General features: G+C 45.6%; 1 protein-coding gene across 1 annotated transcript in view; it reads left to right on the forward strand.

Moving 5' to 3' along the window:
* The window catches only part of ADCY1 (adenylate cyclase 1), a 177,081-nt gene that overhangs the window by 51,386 nt on the left and 107,893 nt on the right, over positions 1-17,802 (forward strand). Inside the window, exon 3 of the mRNA XM_075083782.1 lies at positions 16,679-16,797. Within this exon, the coding sequence (XP_074939883.1) occupies positions 16,679-16,797 (119 nt within the window). The remainder of the gene's footprint in view (positions 1-16,678; positions 16,798-17,802) is intronic.

Here is a 17,802-nt window from a genome sequence, read left to right on the forward strand (position 1 = left end):
TGCTTTCTTCACCTCAGTATTCAACACCAATGTTGGGCTCAGGGACCCCCAGACCCCTGGGCTAGAGAACCATGACTGTGGGAATTATAAACTCCTAATAAACACTGAATTTGTGCAGGACTTGTTGCTCCAGCTAGATCCCTATAAGTTGATGGGGCCTGATGGGATTCATCCAAGGATACTTAAAGAGCTGGCTCATGTCATAGTGAGACCTCTCCCAATGATTTTTCAGGACTTTTGATAAACTGGAGAGGTTCCAGTTGACTGGAAGCTGGCAACCATTGTCCCAGTCTTCACGAAGGCAACTGGGATGACCCCGGTAACTACAGGCCTGTTAGTCTCACTTCTGTGCCTGGTAAAATTATGGAGATTATTCTGGGAGTTACTGAAAACCACCTGAAAAACAACACAGTCATTCGTCCCAGCCAACACAGGTTCACAAGGGGAAAGACCTGTTTAACAAACTTAATTTCCTTCTATGACAAGGTTACCCACCTAGTTGGCCAAGGGAAGCCAATCAATGTAATCTTTTTGGATTTCAGTAAAGCTTTCGATAACGTCTCTCACAGTATCCTCCTGGACAAAATGCCCAGCACACAGCTGGATAAACACATAATGCAGTGGGTGAGCAATTGGCTGATGGGTCGGGCTCAAAGGGTCATAGTAAATGGGGTTACATCGGGCTGGCAGCCAATCGCTAGTGGGGTTCTGCAGGGATCTGTCTTGGGGCCAGTACTCCTTAATCTCTTTGTTAATGACTTGGATGCAGGACTTGAAAGAATACTAATTAAGTTTGCTGATGACACAAAACTGGGAGGAGCTGTTGACATTCTTGAGGGCAGAGAGGCCCTGCAGAGGGATCTGGATAGACTGGAGAGCTGGGCAATGACCAACCGTATGAAGTTTAAGAGCAAGTGCCAGATTTTGCACCTGGGGAACAAGAGGCTGGAGAGCAGCGTTGCAGAGGGACCTGGCGTTTCTGGTCAACAAGCTGAACATGAGCCAGCAGTGACACCTGGCAGCCAAGAGGTCCAACCGTGTCCTGGGGTGCATCAAGCACTGTATTGCAGCCATTTGAGGGAGGTGATTGTCCTGCTCTACTATGTACTGGTGTGGCCTCAAGTACTGTGTGCAGTTTTGGGTTCCACAGTACATTAAGGAAGGATATAAAGCTACTAGAGAATGTCCAGAGGAGGGCCATGAAGCTGGTGAAGGGTTTAAAGGGGAAGCTGTTTAAGGAACAGCTAAGGTCACGTGGTTTGTTCAACCTGGAGAAGAGGAGACTGAGGGGAGACCTCATCACGGTCTACAGCTTCCTCACAAGGGGAGGAGGAGGGGCAGGCGGTGATCTCTTCTCTCTGGTGACCAATGATAGGACTTGAGGCAATCGCAGGAAGATGTGCCATGGGAGGTTTAGGTTGGATATTAGGAAAGATGTGGTGGAGCACTGGAACAGGCTCCCCAGGGAGGCAGTCATGGCACCAAGCCTGACACTATTCGAGAAGCACTTGGACAACGCCCTGATAGACATCGTATGAATTTTGGGGTAGTCCTGTTCAGGGATGATCCTTGTGGGTCCCTTCCAACTCAGGACATTCTATGATTCTTTGATTTAGAACGGTATGGTCAGTGGCTGTTCCATGCCAAAAAAAAAAAAAAAATATTAATCTTCACTGATATACCCTCAAGAACCCACTTATTAAATCCTACTAGAGCTTTATAGATAGAAATAGGGACATTTATTAAACTGATATTTTATAAATAAGAAAAACTTTGAAAACTCCCATTTCACTTTTTCTTTGTTTTCCTAGCAGATATTTTCAAGTATACCATATTACTTCCTATACATACTAACCTTCTCTAAATGTTTCCATGGTTGGTAGCATGTCTTTTCTGACCCATACATCTTTTGAACAGAGCAGTGATCAAGACTAAAATAAGCAATTTGTGCTGAGATGATATGCTTTACCTCCTTACAACAGCTCCTTAAAAGAAGAGCACCAAGTTGGAGTATACTTGAAATGTGTATTTTAAGGGTATGATTCCATAGTTGCTGTCACTGGTGGTTGCATCCAGGGAAGTTTTCAGACCTTTCTTTTCCTTCCCAGTGTTCACTGCAGAAAACCAAAGAGTTTTGCCACTGGGTTTTTTTCCCCTGCTTTGTCTTGTTTTTCTCCAACTGTTTCTGCCTTTACCGAGCAGAAAAGAGAAAGAATGCAGTGTTCCACACCTAGTTTGAAGGGGTCAATTTGAAGAGATAATCACTGCTGAAGTTGAGAAACACCTGTCCCTAGCAATGTACTGCAGAAATGCTATCCCTTCTTCCCAGCCAAGCATAAGGAGGGTTTCAAGTTATCTACTCTAGAGAATGGTCTGACTATATCTATATGGCTCCTTGTCTGCACTATTGTAAGGCAAATAAAGATGCCTTAACTATAAAGGCACTGTTTGGTTGTGTGAATTTAGCTGCTTCTCAATCAAAGTTCACTTCCAGTAGGAAGATTTCCATTAACTAAAATGAGTATCATTCTTTTCCTGTTAAGTTTTTTGTGACCGTTTTTTGGATACATTGAATTTTGCAGGTTAGGTATCAGAGAGAGTGAATATTAAGGCTATGGGGTGAAAATAAAAAGATGAGTGGTAGGATGATGCTGTAGTCATTTATTCATTGCCAGTTTTTATCTAGTGTCAATGCTGTTAGCTTACCTTTCTGAAGATTAATCCTTACTGATATATTTCTAGGGCATACGGATTTAAAAGATATGAGGGCAACCAGAAAAACAGTCTAAGCTTTTTATACTTCTAGTTTCCTTGTTTATCCTCATTGTTTTTCATAGAATCATAGAATCAATAAGGTTGGAAAAGACCTCTAAGATCATCAAGTCCAACCGTCAGCCCAACCCCACCATGCCTCCTAAACCATGCCCTGAACTGCCACGTCTACACATTTCTTGAACACCTCCAGAGATGGTGACTCCACCACCTCTCTGGACAGCCTCTTCCAATGCCTGACCACTCTTTCATTAAAGACATTTTTCCTAATATCCAGTCTAAACCTCCCCTGGCACAACTTGAGGCCATTTCCTTTCATCCTATCACTAGTTACTTAGGAGAAGAGACCAACACTCACCTCACTACAACCTCCTTTCAGGTAGTTGTAGAGAGTGATAAGGTCTCCCTTCAGCCTCTTCTCTAGACTAAACAACCCCAGCTCCCTCAGCTGCTCCTCATAAGACTTTTTCTCCAGAAACTTCACCAGCTTTGTTGCCCTTCTCTGGACACGCTCCAGCAACTCAACGCTCTTACTGTAGTGAGGGGCCCAAAACTGAACACAGTATTTGAGGTGTGGCCTCACCAGTGCTGAGTACTCTTCTTTCAGTAATTCTCTGCTCTTGTTACTGTTTGAACAAGATTTGTGAAGTTGATCTCAAGTCATCCTACTAGCAGTCTTCCAGTCCATTCTAGAATCACACTTGCCTTTTTAGGGTATCATCATGTAAATCCTCCATAGTCATTCTGTAGTCAGTGAGTATCTGGAGCTTTTTTACATGCAGAGATTTCCAACTCTTTATCTCATGTGTTTTTGTGGACAGTGTCTAAAAGGCCCAATGTACTGCTGAGTTTGTCTCATTCTTATCATTCCACTGCTTGCATGCTGTCCTGTGAACTTCGTATATTCAAACATGTTTATGGTCTTTTATGCCCGCTCTTCAGCCCGATGCTTCTGCACTCCATGATGCCCATTGCTCTCTCTTTCTTAACCAAGACTTCACCCTCTCCTAATTCTTTCACAAAGTCTTGTTACTATAATCTTCAATGTGGAACCTATTAATGTCTTATTAAACACTATGTGTTTTTAATGAGTGTAACACTACGTGTTACACTATGTGTAAACAAAGGTGCCAAACCTGGCTTTGTTACATACTTCTTTTTACTTTCTTTCATTCTTTTTAAAATTCCTATGAAAATGCAAAAAGCAGTAGACCATCAGCATGCAGTCTATCCTGTATAATGAGTTTCAGTGAAAGGGACCATGAGAAAGGACCAGGATATGTAGTGCCATCCAGAGCTGCTGTGTTCCCCAGCATGAGCTTGGGAACATCTGAGTCCCATTTAGAGCAAGCTCCATGAGACAGAGCTCTCTGCCAAGCCAGGTGTAGGGCCCAGGCTCCCTGTTGGGTGAGGTCGGCAGTGCCAGCAGGCTGGCTGTAAGCAGCAGTTCAGGAGAAAACCAATGAAGATGAGTAAAAGACACTGAGTTGCATCCATTACAGTCCTGTTCTCATGGGATTGAAAGATATGCAAAGCAGTACATTTTTCTGCATGGACCTTCAGAAGTTCCATACTGTAACTTCATTCTCAAAATGTATTCCACTAGAAATTCATATACATTAACATGAGAGGACAAGGATCAATGAGATTCAAAGAACCAGAGAAACAAGAGAGCCTGCAACTTTAAGGTGATGCTACAGTTCCTCTGATTGCTTCTCTTCTGTATCTCAGAAAAAATGGCAACAACTGTTTCATTTTATAAAATAGTCTGCACTGACTATAAATAAGATTTCCATTTTGCTTTCTATTTATCTCATGTGATAATCTACAGGAATACAATTGGAGAATACATGGAGAAGCACAGCAAGTGCATCCAGTTTACAGGTAGAAAGTTGTGAGGAGTCATCCAACTGCACAGCAGGCGATGGGAAAGAAATGAAAGAATGCCGGCTGGGAACAATAAGACATGTTTCTGCATTTCAGTCTTCTTTTCTGATGAAGGGAGAGTGGGTTCATAAATTATTTACAACTTGCTGAAGGAATTTCATAGAATCACAGAATAACAGAATGGTAGGGGTTGGAAGGGACCTCTGGAGATCATCTTGTTCAATCCCCCTGCTTGAGCAGGGACACCTACAGCAGGGAGCACAGGAACGCATCCAGGCAGGTTTTGAATGTCTCCAGGGAAGGAGACTCCACAACCTCCCTGGGCAGCCTGTTCCACTGCTCTGTCACTCTCACAGAAAAGACATTTTTTCTCATATTTCAGTGTAACTTCCTATGTTCCAACTTGTGCCCATTGCCCCTTGTCCTGTCATTGGGCACCACTGAAAAGAGCATAGTCCCATTGTCGTGACACCCTCCCTTTAGATATTCATAGGTATTGATGAAATCCCCCCTCAGTCTTCTCTTCTCCAGGCTGAACAACCCCAAGTCTCTCAGCTTTTCCTCATAAGGGAGATGCTCCATTCCCCTGATTACCTTGGTAGCAGTCCACTGGACTTGCTCGAGCAGTTCCCTGTCCTTCTTAAACTGTACACAGTACTCCAAATGCTGTCTCACTAGAGCAGAGTAGAGGGGGAGAATAACCTCCCTCGACGTGCTGACCACACTGCTTTCAGTGCACCCCAGGGTGCCATTGGTCTTCTTGGCCACAAGGGTACTGTCGTGGTTTAGCAGCAGCTCAGCCCCACACAGTCGCTCGCTCACTCCCCCACTGGTAGATGGGGGAGAGAATCAGAAGGGTAACGCTCGTGGGTTGGGATAAGAACAGTTTAATAAGTAAAATTAAAAGAAACAACAGTAGAAATGCAATGTAAAGGAGAACAACGAGAGGCGCAAAGCCCCGGGGGAGGGGGGAAGGGAGGGAAGAGGGGGAACGAACCGCCGGAACAAACCGCCCGCGCCGCAGCCTCTCGCCGCCCGCCGACCCGACGCCGCGCCACCTCCGCGCTGCCACTGCCCCCCCTCAATATATTGGTCATGGTGTCACATGGTATGGAATGAACCTGCCATTGGCCAGTCGGGGTCAGCCGTCCCCACCATGGCCCTGCCCCTCCCAGCCCCGCCCCCGCCATGTGGCAGAGCGCGGGAAGCTGGAAAGGTAGCCGACCCCCACAGTGAGGAGAATTAACCCCTTCTCAGCCAAAACCAGCACATTCTCCACCCCTTATTCCATACCATTTACACCATGCCCAGGTCCCATATGATGCAATACAACCGTACCAATCACCACCCCTCCCCTTCCCATCCTTTAACATAATACACAGACATCATTCCCTTAGTTCATGGACCTTCCCTGTAAAATGTCCATTAAAATGTCCATTGAGTTCACCCAGTCCATGACTCTGGGCTCCATCTGTCGTATCAGTCTTTCAGGGTGGGAGAGATGGTGTGTGTGGCGTTGGGTTGCTGCATACCGAGTCAGTCATCGTTCCATCACTGCTGCATGGCTTGTTTCATAGTTGATCTTCCATGGGTTGGGAGGCTCGTACTCTGATATCATTGATACAACACAGAGGTGACACACAGTATTATATAGCAGTTCACATTGTGCCATTCAGTTCATTGACTGTTTTCACCCAAAATCAAATCCCCTTGAGGCACACATAGGATTTCTCCATCCTCCCGCATCACCCACCAACTGCACCCAGGTCCTTGAGCAAAAGCAATCCCACGAATGGGTTTGCCTTTGCCTGAGGCAGGAGGAACCCAGACTGTTTTGCCCAGCATACTTTTTGTGTGCACTACAGGGACTCTACCCCCTTCCACAGTATGTAGGATTTCTGACTGGGCAGGGCCAGCTCGGTTGGCAGATCCCCTCGTGTTGACTAACCACGTGGCTTTTGCTAAATGTGTATCCCAGTGCTTGAATGTTCCACCCCCCATTGCTCTCAGTGTAGTTTTTAACAGTCCATTGTACCGTTCAATTTTCCCAGAGGCTGGCACGTGATAGGGGATGTGATACACCCACTCAATGCCATGCTCTTTGGCCCAGGTGTCTATGAGGCTATTTTGGAAATGACTCCCATTGTCTGACTCAATTCTCTCTGGGGTGCCATGTCGCCACAGGACTTGTTTCTCAAGACCCAGGATAGTGTTCCGGGCAGTGGCGTGGGGGACAGGATATGTTTCCAGCCAGCCAGTCGTTGTTTCTACCATTGTAAGCACATGGCGCTTGCCTTGGCGGGTTTGTGGGAGTGTGATATAGTCAATTTGCCAGGCCTCCCCATATTTATATTTCAGCCATCGTCCCCCATACCACAGAGGCTTTACCCGCTTCGCTTGCTTGATTGCAGCACATGTGTCACATTCGTGGATAACCTGTGCAATAACATCCATGGTCAAGTCCACCCTTCGATCACGAGCCCACCTGTATGTTGCATCTCTCCCTAGATGGCCTGAGGTGTCATGGGCCCACCGAGCTAGAAATAGTTCACCCTTATGTTGCCAGTCCAGATCCACCTCAGCCACATCAATCTTGGCAGCCTGATCTACCTGCTGGTTGTTTCGATGTTCTTCAGTGGCCCGACTCTTGGGCACGTGAGCATCCACGTGACGTACCTTTACAACCAGTTTCTCTACCCGGGCAGCAATATCTTGCCACAATGTGGCAGCCCAGATGGGTTTGCCTCTGCGCTGCCAGTTGCTTTGCTTCCATTGCTGCAGCCAGCCCCACAAGGCATTTGCCACCATCCGTGAGTCAGTATAAAGATAGAGCACTGGCCACTTTTCCCATTCAGCGATGTCTAAGGCCAGCTGGATGGCCTTTACCTCTGCAAACTGGCTCGATTCACCTTCTCCTTCAGCAGTTTCTGCTACTTGTCGTGTAGGACTCCATACAGCAGCCTTCCATCTCCGGTGCTTTCCCACAAGGCGACAGGACCCATCAGTGAAAAGGGCATACTGCTTTTCATCTTCTGACAGTTTGTTATAGAGTGGGGCTTCTTCAGCACGTGTCACCTCCTCCTCTGGTGATAATCCAAAACCTTTGCCTTCTGGCCAGTCCATAATCACTTCCAAGATTCCTGGGCGACTGGGGTTTCCTACTCGAGCCCGCTGGGTAATCAGTGCAACCCATTTACTCCACGTAGCATCAGTTGCATGGTGTGTGGAGGGGATGTTTCCTTTGAACATCCAGCCCAGCACTGGCAGTCGGGGTGCCAGGAGCAACTGTGCTTCAGTACCAACCACTTCTGAAGCAGCTTGAACCCCTTCATATGCTGCCAATATCTCTTTTTCAGTTGGAGTATAGCGGGCTTTGGACCCTCTGTATCCCCGACTCCAAAACCCTAGGGGTCGACCCCGGGTCTCCCCATGTGGTTTCTGCCAGAGACTCCAGGTAGGGCCATTCTCCCCGGCTGCAGTGTAGAGCACATTTTTTACATCTTGTCCTGCCCGGACTGGCCCAAGGCCTACTGCATGAAGTATTTCTCGTTTAATCTGTTCAAAGGCTTGTTGTTGCTCAGGGCCCCATTTGAAATCAATCTTTTTTCTGGGTCACTTGATAGAGAGGGCTTACGATCAGACTGTAATTTGGAATATGCATTCTCCAAAAACACACAGCGCCCAAGAAAGCTTGTGTTTCCTTTTTGCTAGTTGGTGGAGACATGGCTGCTATTTTGTTGATCACATCCATTGGAATCTGACGATGATCTTGCCATTTGATTCCTAAGAACTGGATTTCTCGTGCAGGTCCCTTCACCTTACTTTGTTTTATGGCAAAACCAGCTTTCAGAAGGATTTGGACTATTTTCTCTCCTTTCTCAAAAACTTCTTCTGCTGTGTTGCCCCACACGATGATATCATCAATGTATTGAAGGTGTTCTGGAGCTTCTCCCTGTTCCAGTATAGTCTGAATCAGTCCATGGCAAATGGTAGGACTGTGTTTCCACCCCTGGGGCAGTTGATTCCAGGTGTACTGGACGCCCCTCCATGTGAAAGCAAACTGTGGCCTGCACTCTGATGCCAGAGGGATTGAGAAGAATGCATTAGCAATATCAATTGTGGCTTACCACTTGGCCGCCTTTGACTCCAATTCATATTGAAGTTCTAGCATGTTTAGCAGAGCAGCGCTCAACGGTGGAGTGACTTCATTCAGGCCACGATAGTCTACTGTTAGCCTCCACTCTCCATTAGACTTCCGCACTGGCCATATGGGACTGTTAAAGGGTGAGTGGGTCTTACTGATGACTCCTTGGCTCCTCAGTTGGTGAATGAGTTCATGGATGGGGATCAGAGAGTCTCTGTTGGTGTGATATTGCTGCCGGTGCACTGTTGTGGTGGCGATTGGCACCTGTTGTTCTTTGACCTTCAGCAACCCCACAACAGAAGGGTCCTTCGAGAGACCGGGCAAGGTAGAGAGCTGTTCAGTTTCCTCCGTCTCCAAGGCAGCTACACCAAAAGCCCACTTGTAACATTTTGGGTCCTTGAAATACCCTCTCCTGAGGTAGTCTATGCCAAGGATGCACGGAGGCTCTGGGCCAGTCACAATGGGGTGCTTCTGCCACTCATTGCCAGTTAGGCTCACTTTGGCCTCCAATACAGTTAGCTCTTGGGATCCCCCTGTCACTCCAGCAATGCTGATGGGTTCTGCCCCTATATAGTTTGATGGCATTAAGGTGCACTGTGCGCCGGTGTCCACTAAAGCTTTATACTCCTGTGGGTCGGACGTGCCAGGCCATCAGATCCACACAGTCCAGTAAGCCCGGTTATCCCTTTCCTCCACCTGGCTGGAGGCAGGGCCCCTCTAGTCCTGATCATGGCAGTCACAACTCACTTCCTGTAAATGTGAATCAGGAGTCCCTCTATTACACTTAGAAATAAAATCTGCGCTTCTACTCCTCTGTCTGAGGACCTGCTCACTGGAAATTGGAGCAGCAGCAGCTTTCCTGGAAGAGCCTCCCTGAGTGACTGTTCTTCCTTGCAGTTCATGTACTCGTGCCTGTAGGGTCGAAGTAGGCTTGCCATCCCACCTCATCATGTCCTCTCCGTGGTCACGCAGGTAGAACCATAGGGTGGCCCGTGGTGTGTATCCCCTTCTTTGAGCCAAAGGACGCTTATTCCTAACAGCTGAGACACTGCTCTGTCGAGGTGGGGAGTAGGACATATCTTCTTTGAGTTGCTGGACCTCCCGGGATAGTCTCTCCACAGCAGAGACAAGCGAGGAAGAGATATTTGTGTCGTAATCCCAGAGTCTATCTATCACCTCTGCCACCGTTGGTGTCTCGTCATCTTTCCAGGACATCACTGTGTACAATGTGTTCATCTGATTCGTGTCAATATGGAACTGTTTGTGCTTGTGTAACCGAGGGCCGTTCAATTGACTTGCTAACTGTCTTAATGATTGGAATGTTGATTGGCGATTTGCTGCTAACAGTGGAAGCATCCTGATACAAAGGAGAGTGCCAAGATGGGGAAGGCCACAACTCAGCCAGTGGTGATAACAGGGAACTTCTTGGCTCAGAAGGCACTGAAGCATGAAAACTGGGGGAAAGGTAATTCCGGCAGGGGGAGATTGCGACCACCGACCCAATTCAGGACCAAAAAGACTTGCCCCCCCCAAACTGTAAAGAGCATGCGTGCTAATCTACATGGCAAGCGTGGCTAATTTAACTACGGCTGACCAACGGCAAGTGGGATGCTTATCACTGACCAATGAGTGTAAACTTAGGCGTGTTTTTACTAATTGTTATTAATTAAGTAACTGAATATAAACCCTGTAGTATTGTATGATGGTATGCACATTAGGTGGAAGGATCCCCCATGCATCCAGCGCTGCTTGCTTGTCTCTATTCAATAAATTGTAAACTTTAATTGAAATTCCGTTTAAGGCTAAATTAATTATAACAACTGCCAATGAGTTTGCATGCGAAGATGGTGCGCTCCGTACAAACTTCCGCCACATGGGTTGTGTGCACTCTGCTTCATCTGGATCTTTGGATGACCGTTGATCGTCCAGGTCACCATAAATCACCTCAAACACAGCTAATTCCCTTAGATACTGGATGCCTTTCTCCATAGTTGTCCATTTTCCTGGGCGATATGTAACATCTTCTTTAAAGGGATACCTTTCCTTCACTCCAGACAGGAGTCGCCTCCAGAGGCTGAGGGCTTGTGTTTTTTTTCCAATTGCTTTGTCAACGCCCCCTTCCCCAGAAAGGGATCCCAGTTGTTTGGCTTCTTTTCCCTCTAGTTCCAGGCTACTGGCCCCATTATCCCAGCATCGGAGCAGCCAGGTGGCAATGTGCTCACCTGAACGATGGCTATAATCTTTTCGCATATCTCGCCACTCGCTTAAGGACAGGGATCGGGTGGTCTCTATTTCATTTATTACTTCTCCCTCCTCTCCCCGCGATGGCCCTGCTTTTTCATCATCCCGTTCTAAACGAGTTGATGTCCGCTTCCAATATTTCGTCTTGTGTATGGGGGCAACTGATACTGGTACGGGTTTATTTTCTGAGCTAGCTCCGGTACTTGTTGTGGGGGCTTGAGTGGCTGCGGTGCCTGTTGTCAGGGCTGGATTGTCTACAGTGCCAGTCACTTTGCATTTCAATCCAGAGACATTCTCTTCCCCCTGGGGGCACTGAATACTGTTGAGCAGGGCTCGGTATGCATGGGCCAGACCCCAGCATGTTGCAGTTATCTGTGTATCTCTGGAGTTCCCAGCATAACAACATACTTTCTCCAAATATTCTACTAGATTTTTAGGATTCTGCACTTGTTTGGGGGTGAAACTCCAAAACACTGGGGGTGCCCACTGCCCTAGGTATTTGCCCATGCTATCCCACATGCCCTGCCACTTGTAACTATCAAGCCTCGGGGCAGATTTCTGGGTGATATTCTTAAATTGCTTAGTCAAAACCAAAACAATATGCCCAAAAACTAACAATAAGTGCACCTTAACCACCCAAGGATGTTCAAGATACAAAAACGTTGTTGTAACAAAGGCACAGACATCATAGAACAAAGTTGCAAAGGTATTATTCTGTATTTCCTCCATATATGATCTCTCAGAGGAGGAGGTATAATTGCTAATTGCCTCAACAAGGTGGTATCCAAAGTACAGTAACGGTTTCAGCAAAAACCCCAAATACCAGATAAAGCTGAAAACGAGTGTTTGTATAAAAAATCTCATAGGCAAAACATTACTAATCACAGCAGAACACAGCAGACTCAACAAACCAACACCGATTTTTAACACCAACTGCAAAAAGGACAACATGGTGCTGTGACCAGCAGCTGTTGTTATCTCCAACCCTTGAGCCCCACGTTGGGCGCCAAAAAGACTGTCGTGGTTTAGTGGCAGCTCAACCCCACACAGTCGCTCGCTCACTCCCCCACCGGTAGATGGGGGAGAGAATCAGAAGGGTAACGCTCGTGGGTTGGGATAAGAACAGTTTAATAAGTAAAATTAAAAGAAACAACAACAGAAATGCAATGTAAAGGAGAACAACGAGAGGCGCAAAGCCCCGGGGTAGGGGGGAAGGGAGGGGAGAGGGGGAAAGAACCGCCGGAACAAGCCGCTCGCCGCCAGCCGACCCGATGCCGTGCCACCTCCCTGCTGCCACTGCCCTCCCCCTCAATATATTGGTCATGGTTTCACATGGTATGGAATGAACCTGCCATTGGCCAGTCGGGGTCAGCTGTCCCCACCATGGCCCTGCCCCTCCCAGCCCCCCCCCCCGCCACGTGGCAGAGCGCGGGAACCTGGAAAGGTAGCCGACCCCCACAGTGAGGAGAATTAACCCCTTCTCAGCCAAAACCAGCACAGGTACATTGCTGGCTCAGGGTCAACTTGCTGTCCACCAGCACTCCCAGGTCCTTCTTAACAGAGCTGCTTTCCAGTAGTTCTGCCCCCAGCCTGTACTGGTGCATGGGGTTGTTCCTCCCCAGGTGCAGGACCTTGCACTTGCTCTTGTTGAATTTCATGAGGTTCGCCTTGGCCCAGCTCTCCAGCCTGTCCAGGTCTCATTGGATGGCAGCACAACCTTCTGGAGTATCAACCACTCCTCCCAGCTTGGTATCTTCAGTGAACTTCGTGAGGTTACACTCTGTCCCTTCGTAGAATCATAGAATGGTTTGGGTTAGAAAGGACTTTTAAAGGCCATCTAGTCCAAACCCCATTTGAAAATATATCACAGTCATTTCCCATACAGATGCCAAAATAAATAGTTTTGTACAATAGGAATAGAATGTGATATTGGACTGTGTAGTATTGTTTGGGGAGCTTTATGAAATGATTATAAATCAACGTTAAAATTTCAAAGGGACTTTGAGAAAGTCATAAGTATTTGGAAGAAGCAGTAAAATAAGAAAGACAATTATTTTCAAAATAGGAGGACTGAAGAGCACATTGGGACAGAGTAGAGTGTGCAGATGATGGAAACTGTTGCTTCAACAGTCTCTGATGCCTGCTTGCTTCTTTCCATTTCCCCTCTCAGGAAGGAGAAATCACACTACTGCTAAAGGGTGCTAAGCCTTGAGCTTCCCTTCTATTTTAGAAGCCATGCTTGTGTGGAAAGGTGGCAGGATGGCTTCAGGCATCCCCAGGAAGCCACAGGCACCCTCCAGTCCTGATCCTTGTGCTGTTGTACCCCTTGGTACCCAATGGTCAGAAGGGACCTCTGGAGATCATCCAGTCCGACCACCCCCTCAAAGCAGGACAGCCAGGAACACCAGGTCTGGTCAGCTGTGGCTTTGTCTAGTCAAGTCTGGACTTGACTTTAATAACTGCAAAGTTATTAAAGTTTTTCCCCAGGTCCAACCCAGAGTGTGAACTGAAGTACAGGAGCTTGTACTTGCAATTATGGTTGAGAACGTTCCAAACAAGTGGTCATATAGGGTCCTTTGGGCCATTAACAATGGGAGGCAATTTTTTTGTTTTATTTCCCTGCCTTTGCATATTTTCCTTCTTTGTCATGTGCATAATGGTGCTAGTTTTTGAATAGTGGCAAGGTAACACTGAGCAATTCCTAATTGTCTTGGTATGCATATTTTTACTTGCCTAGAAGTCAAATGAATGTTTGTTCCTTCTCTTATTTCTAACAATGCTTCATTGCTATAGGAGAAAGAAAACTAGATGTTTTTCTAAATCGCGTGTCCTTTTCAAAATTCACTATGTCTTCATTAATGGTGGAGAAATCCTCATTAATGAGGATAAGACAGTTGGCAGAGGCAGCCCATTTTGGCATTCCAAATCCCAGGCTAGGACTGGCAATTTAAAATACAAATTTAATGAAGAATACTGTGAATTAAGGATATATACATCCTCATCTGCCGGTTTCTTTTCTTAGTGAGATTTGTGCAGTGATGGCAAAATCATTGGCAGGCAGTTACAACCTCTAAAAATAATCTTTTTTTTTTTCAGCATGTGATTTCACTTTAGACCATATTAATGCTGAGTGAAGATTTACAGCAGGAAGAGAAGAGAGTACAAATTCCTAAAATAGCATGTGTTGGTCATAGGGCCAAGAGTTCATTTTCTGGGTAGAAACAAGCTGTAATAAGCCTAAATAGCAGTAAGAAAGGTGAAAATGTGGAAACATTTTTATCTCTACTAGGCCTTGTGTTTTGGAATATGCCACATGTTGAGGCTACCTCAGTAAAACATTATTTGTCTCCAATAAGGTCTGAAGCATGAGTGTTGTTTTATTCTAGTCAAAGTTGTTGCTAATTGATTAGTGTTCCCTGTCTCACTCTTTCAATTTTTTTCTGTCACCACCCATCCCCATCAGAGGCAACAACCACTCAAACATGAATGGCACAACAACTGTGACTGACCTTGCTACAGTGCTGTCACTTGTTCCATTCAATGCACTATGCAGGCATGCACATCTAGTTTTCCTTTTAGTCTGGTTTTCAGATATTTTTATGTTCAGATCAGCCATACAGGAACAAATGAAAAAATCAGACAATGATGGTAGGATTTGCTGAATAGAGATCCAGGTGGAGCCCTTTCCCAAACCTTCCAACAACTGTATTTGGCATAAATTAATTCACTCTTGCAGCTCCAAACCTCTGAGTCCTTGATCATTCCTTAGACTGACCTGAAGGGCAATACCACTTTGCTTGACAGATGAGATTTTGCCCAAAATAAAAGAGACTTTTCTTGGTTTTTTTCTAGAGAGTTAAAAGCTGTCTTTCATTTATTTTCAGTGTTTCGATACTTCCCACTGGGTGGGGTGTCTTACATTTTCCAGTCTCTCCTCCAGTGGCAATTCTTTACAGCCACAATGCTGCTTCCCTTCTTGGCCTGAAAGGTCAGCAGTGGCTGTCCTTTGAGAAAGCCATAACTGAGTCTTCCCTTGCTCGGTGAGTCTGAGGCTGCTAACACTCTTTGTGAAGACTCTACAATTCTTTCTCAATAGTTAATATCTTTTTTTGCATCTCTAATGAAAAAAGTAAGCCACCACAAATTGATACAGGATTTTCATAAGCTCCCTTCAGTTCTTGTAATAGACAATCTAATGCGTATAGGAATCACCATTTTTGTAGCCTTTCTTAATACATCTGACGTCTGTAGGTTTCAACGCTGTCAAGTGCTGTGTCCTGCAGCTCTCCAATGCTACCTTCACAGTAACGATTGTTATTACTTCCCTGGCTTCTGTGCTATTTGCCATGCACTGCTGTGCTGGTTTTGGCTGAGAAGGGGTTAATTCTCTTCACTGGTGGTCGGCTACCTTTCCAGATTCCTGCACTCTGCCACATCGGCGGGAGGCTGGGAGGGGCGGGGCCACAGACGGGGCAGCTGACCCCGACTGGCCAATGGGATGTTCATTCCATACCATGTGACACCATGACCAGTATATTAAGGGGGGCAACTGCAGCTCGGGGAGGTAGGGTATTGGGTTGGCAGGTGGTGAGTGGCTGCATTGCGTGTGGTTTGTTTCAGTGGTTCATATCACACCCCACACCCCCACCGGGTTTTGCACCTCTCGTTTTCTTTCCATTGCCTTTTTGTTGTTGTTTGGGGTTTTTTTCATTTTAGTTATTAAACTGTTCTTATCTCGACCCATGAGCGTTACCCTTCTGATTCTCTCCCCCATCTACTGGTGGGGGAGTGAGTGAGTGGCTGTGTGGGGCTGAGTTGCCGGCTAAACCATGACAACTGCAGAAATTATCTGTGAGTTTTTTATCCACGTATTGTACTGTAATTGTTTACAAGCCATAGAAGGACTACTCAGTCACCATTGGTTTCTGTAAGGGTCTGTCAGTATAATTTTTGTTTGGTTGTTCATCTATTTGTTTTAATCTGACTTTCTAGGAAACAGAAGCTGAAACTCCACTCTTTCTCCGTAACAGCTTTGGAATTTACTCATTACATTTCATCAAAATGGCAAGGATCTTGTTTAATATGCTCACTTAAAGAGGAGCTATAGTGAACATTTAGTCCTTATAAGACATAATAAAATTCACATTCAGGACAATACATATGAAATTCCAGCATCCTTTGAAGTTTATACCATCTTAAGCACCAGCAAATTTAACCATCAGTCCCAACTTCTCTCTTGTGTACATTCTCTATTGTCTGATAGGTGGTCAGCTCATTTTACAACCTCCGTATATTTCAGTTAAAACAGTAAATCAACTGCAAGACACAAGTGGTGGGCAGCAGAGCTTCACAAGATTTACTGTTGTCAAAACTATTTGTTTTTAATTTTAACCCAAATTTGGGGTTACCCAAATATAGTTTTTTGATTATTTTCTTTTTAGTGCAGAAGACTTAAGAAAGACACCCACACAGGCTGCAGAAGTTTGAGAGAAATGGTTCATATTATTTACAGAGCAGAAATCCTCAGGAAGCAGATGGGATTAGAAAAAGATTCTCTAATTTTCTAGTTTAAAACTTTTTAATAATGGTCACACACTATACCACAAAACTGATGTTGTTTATGTTTTCTTTTAGGAACGTCTCTTGATGAGTCTTTTGCCCAGGAATGTTGCAATGGAAATGAAGGAAGACTTCCTGAAGCCTCCTGAAAGGATTTTCCACAAGATTTACATTCAAAGACATGACAACGTTAGGTAGGATTGATGCTGGTTTTGGATTGAGCTGGGATAGAGTTAATTCTCTTCACTGTAGCTGGTACATTGATGCTTTAGTTGCTGTTAAGTACCGGCTCAGTGTCACTAAGTAGTGCCTGTAGTAGTCAAGGACCTTTCCAGCTCCCCAAGCTCTGCCACATGGGCAAGAGGCTGGGAGGGTCAGGGCCACAGCCAAGACAGCTGACTCCGACTGGTCAATGGGATATTCCATACCATGTGAAGCCATGACCAGTATATTAACTGGGGCAGTTGGTGCATGGGGTGGAGGGAGGTTGTGACTCAAGGACTGCTGGTGTTGGGTTCATGGGTGGTGAGCAGCTACATCATGTGCTGTTTGGTTTGGTTGTTTGTTCTCCCTTCCCCCCTGCGTTTCACCTCTCTTGTTATTTTCATTTTCATTTCATTACTATTGTTATTATTGTTTTATTTTAGTTATTAAACTATTCTTAACTCATGAGCTTTCTCACTTTAACCCTTCTGATTCTCTCCCCCATCCTGCCAGTGGGGGAGTGAATGAGTGGCTGGGTGGGGCTGAGTTGCTGGCTGGGGCTAAACCACAACACCGATTAAATAACCATTTGTCTTTTTATATTTTTTATTTTATTTATTTTTCTTGCCAATCTTCCATCTTTGGATGATGTCCTGTCTATTTGCAGTCATTTGTGCTTATCTTGTCTGCTGCCTGTCAGATTTTTGTTGCTTGGGTGCGTTCTACACTTTGGTGATCACATTGCTTATACAATTACATGAAATACATGCATACTACTGTTGATTGCACTTATATTCAGGTTCAAGGCAAGCAAATGATAGTGATGCCCCAATTAGTACATCTATACTTTGTTTGTGTCACAGATGTCTGTACTGGTTACAGTGTGGATAGTCTTCTTCAACAGCATTGCTTTGCAGCTGGACTCATTGGTTATAATGCTTCTGAGTCCTCTCTTGCACTGAGATATTTTTGAAATGTAACCTCAGGAGTACCCT

Source organism: Phalacrocorax aristotelis, chromosome 2 (genome assembly GCF_949628215.1).
Source record: "Phalacrocorax aristotelis chromosome 2, bGulAri2.1, whole genome shotgun sequence".
NCBI classification, from domain to species: Eukaryota; Metazoa; Chordata; class Aves; order Suliformes; family Phalacrocoracidae; genus Phalacrocorax; species Phalacrocorax aristotelis.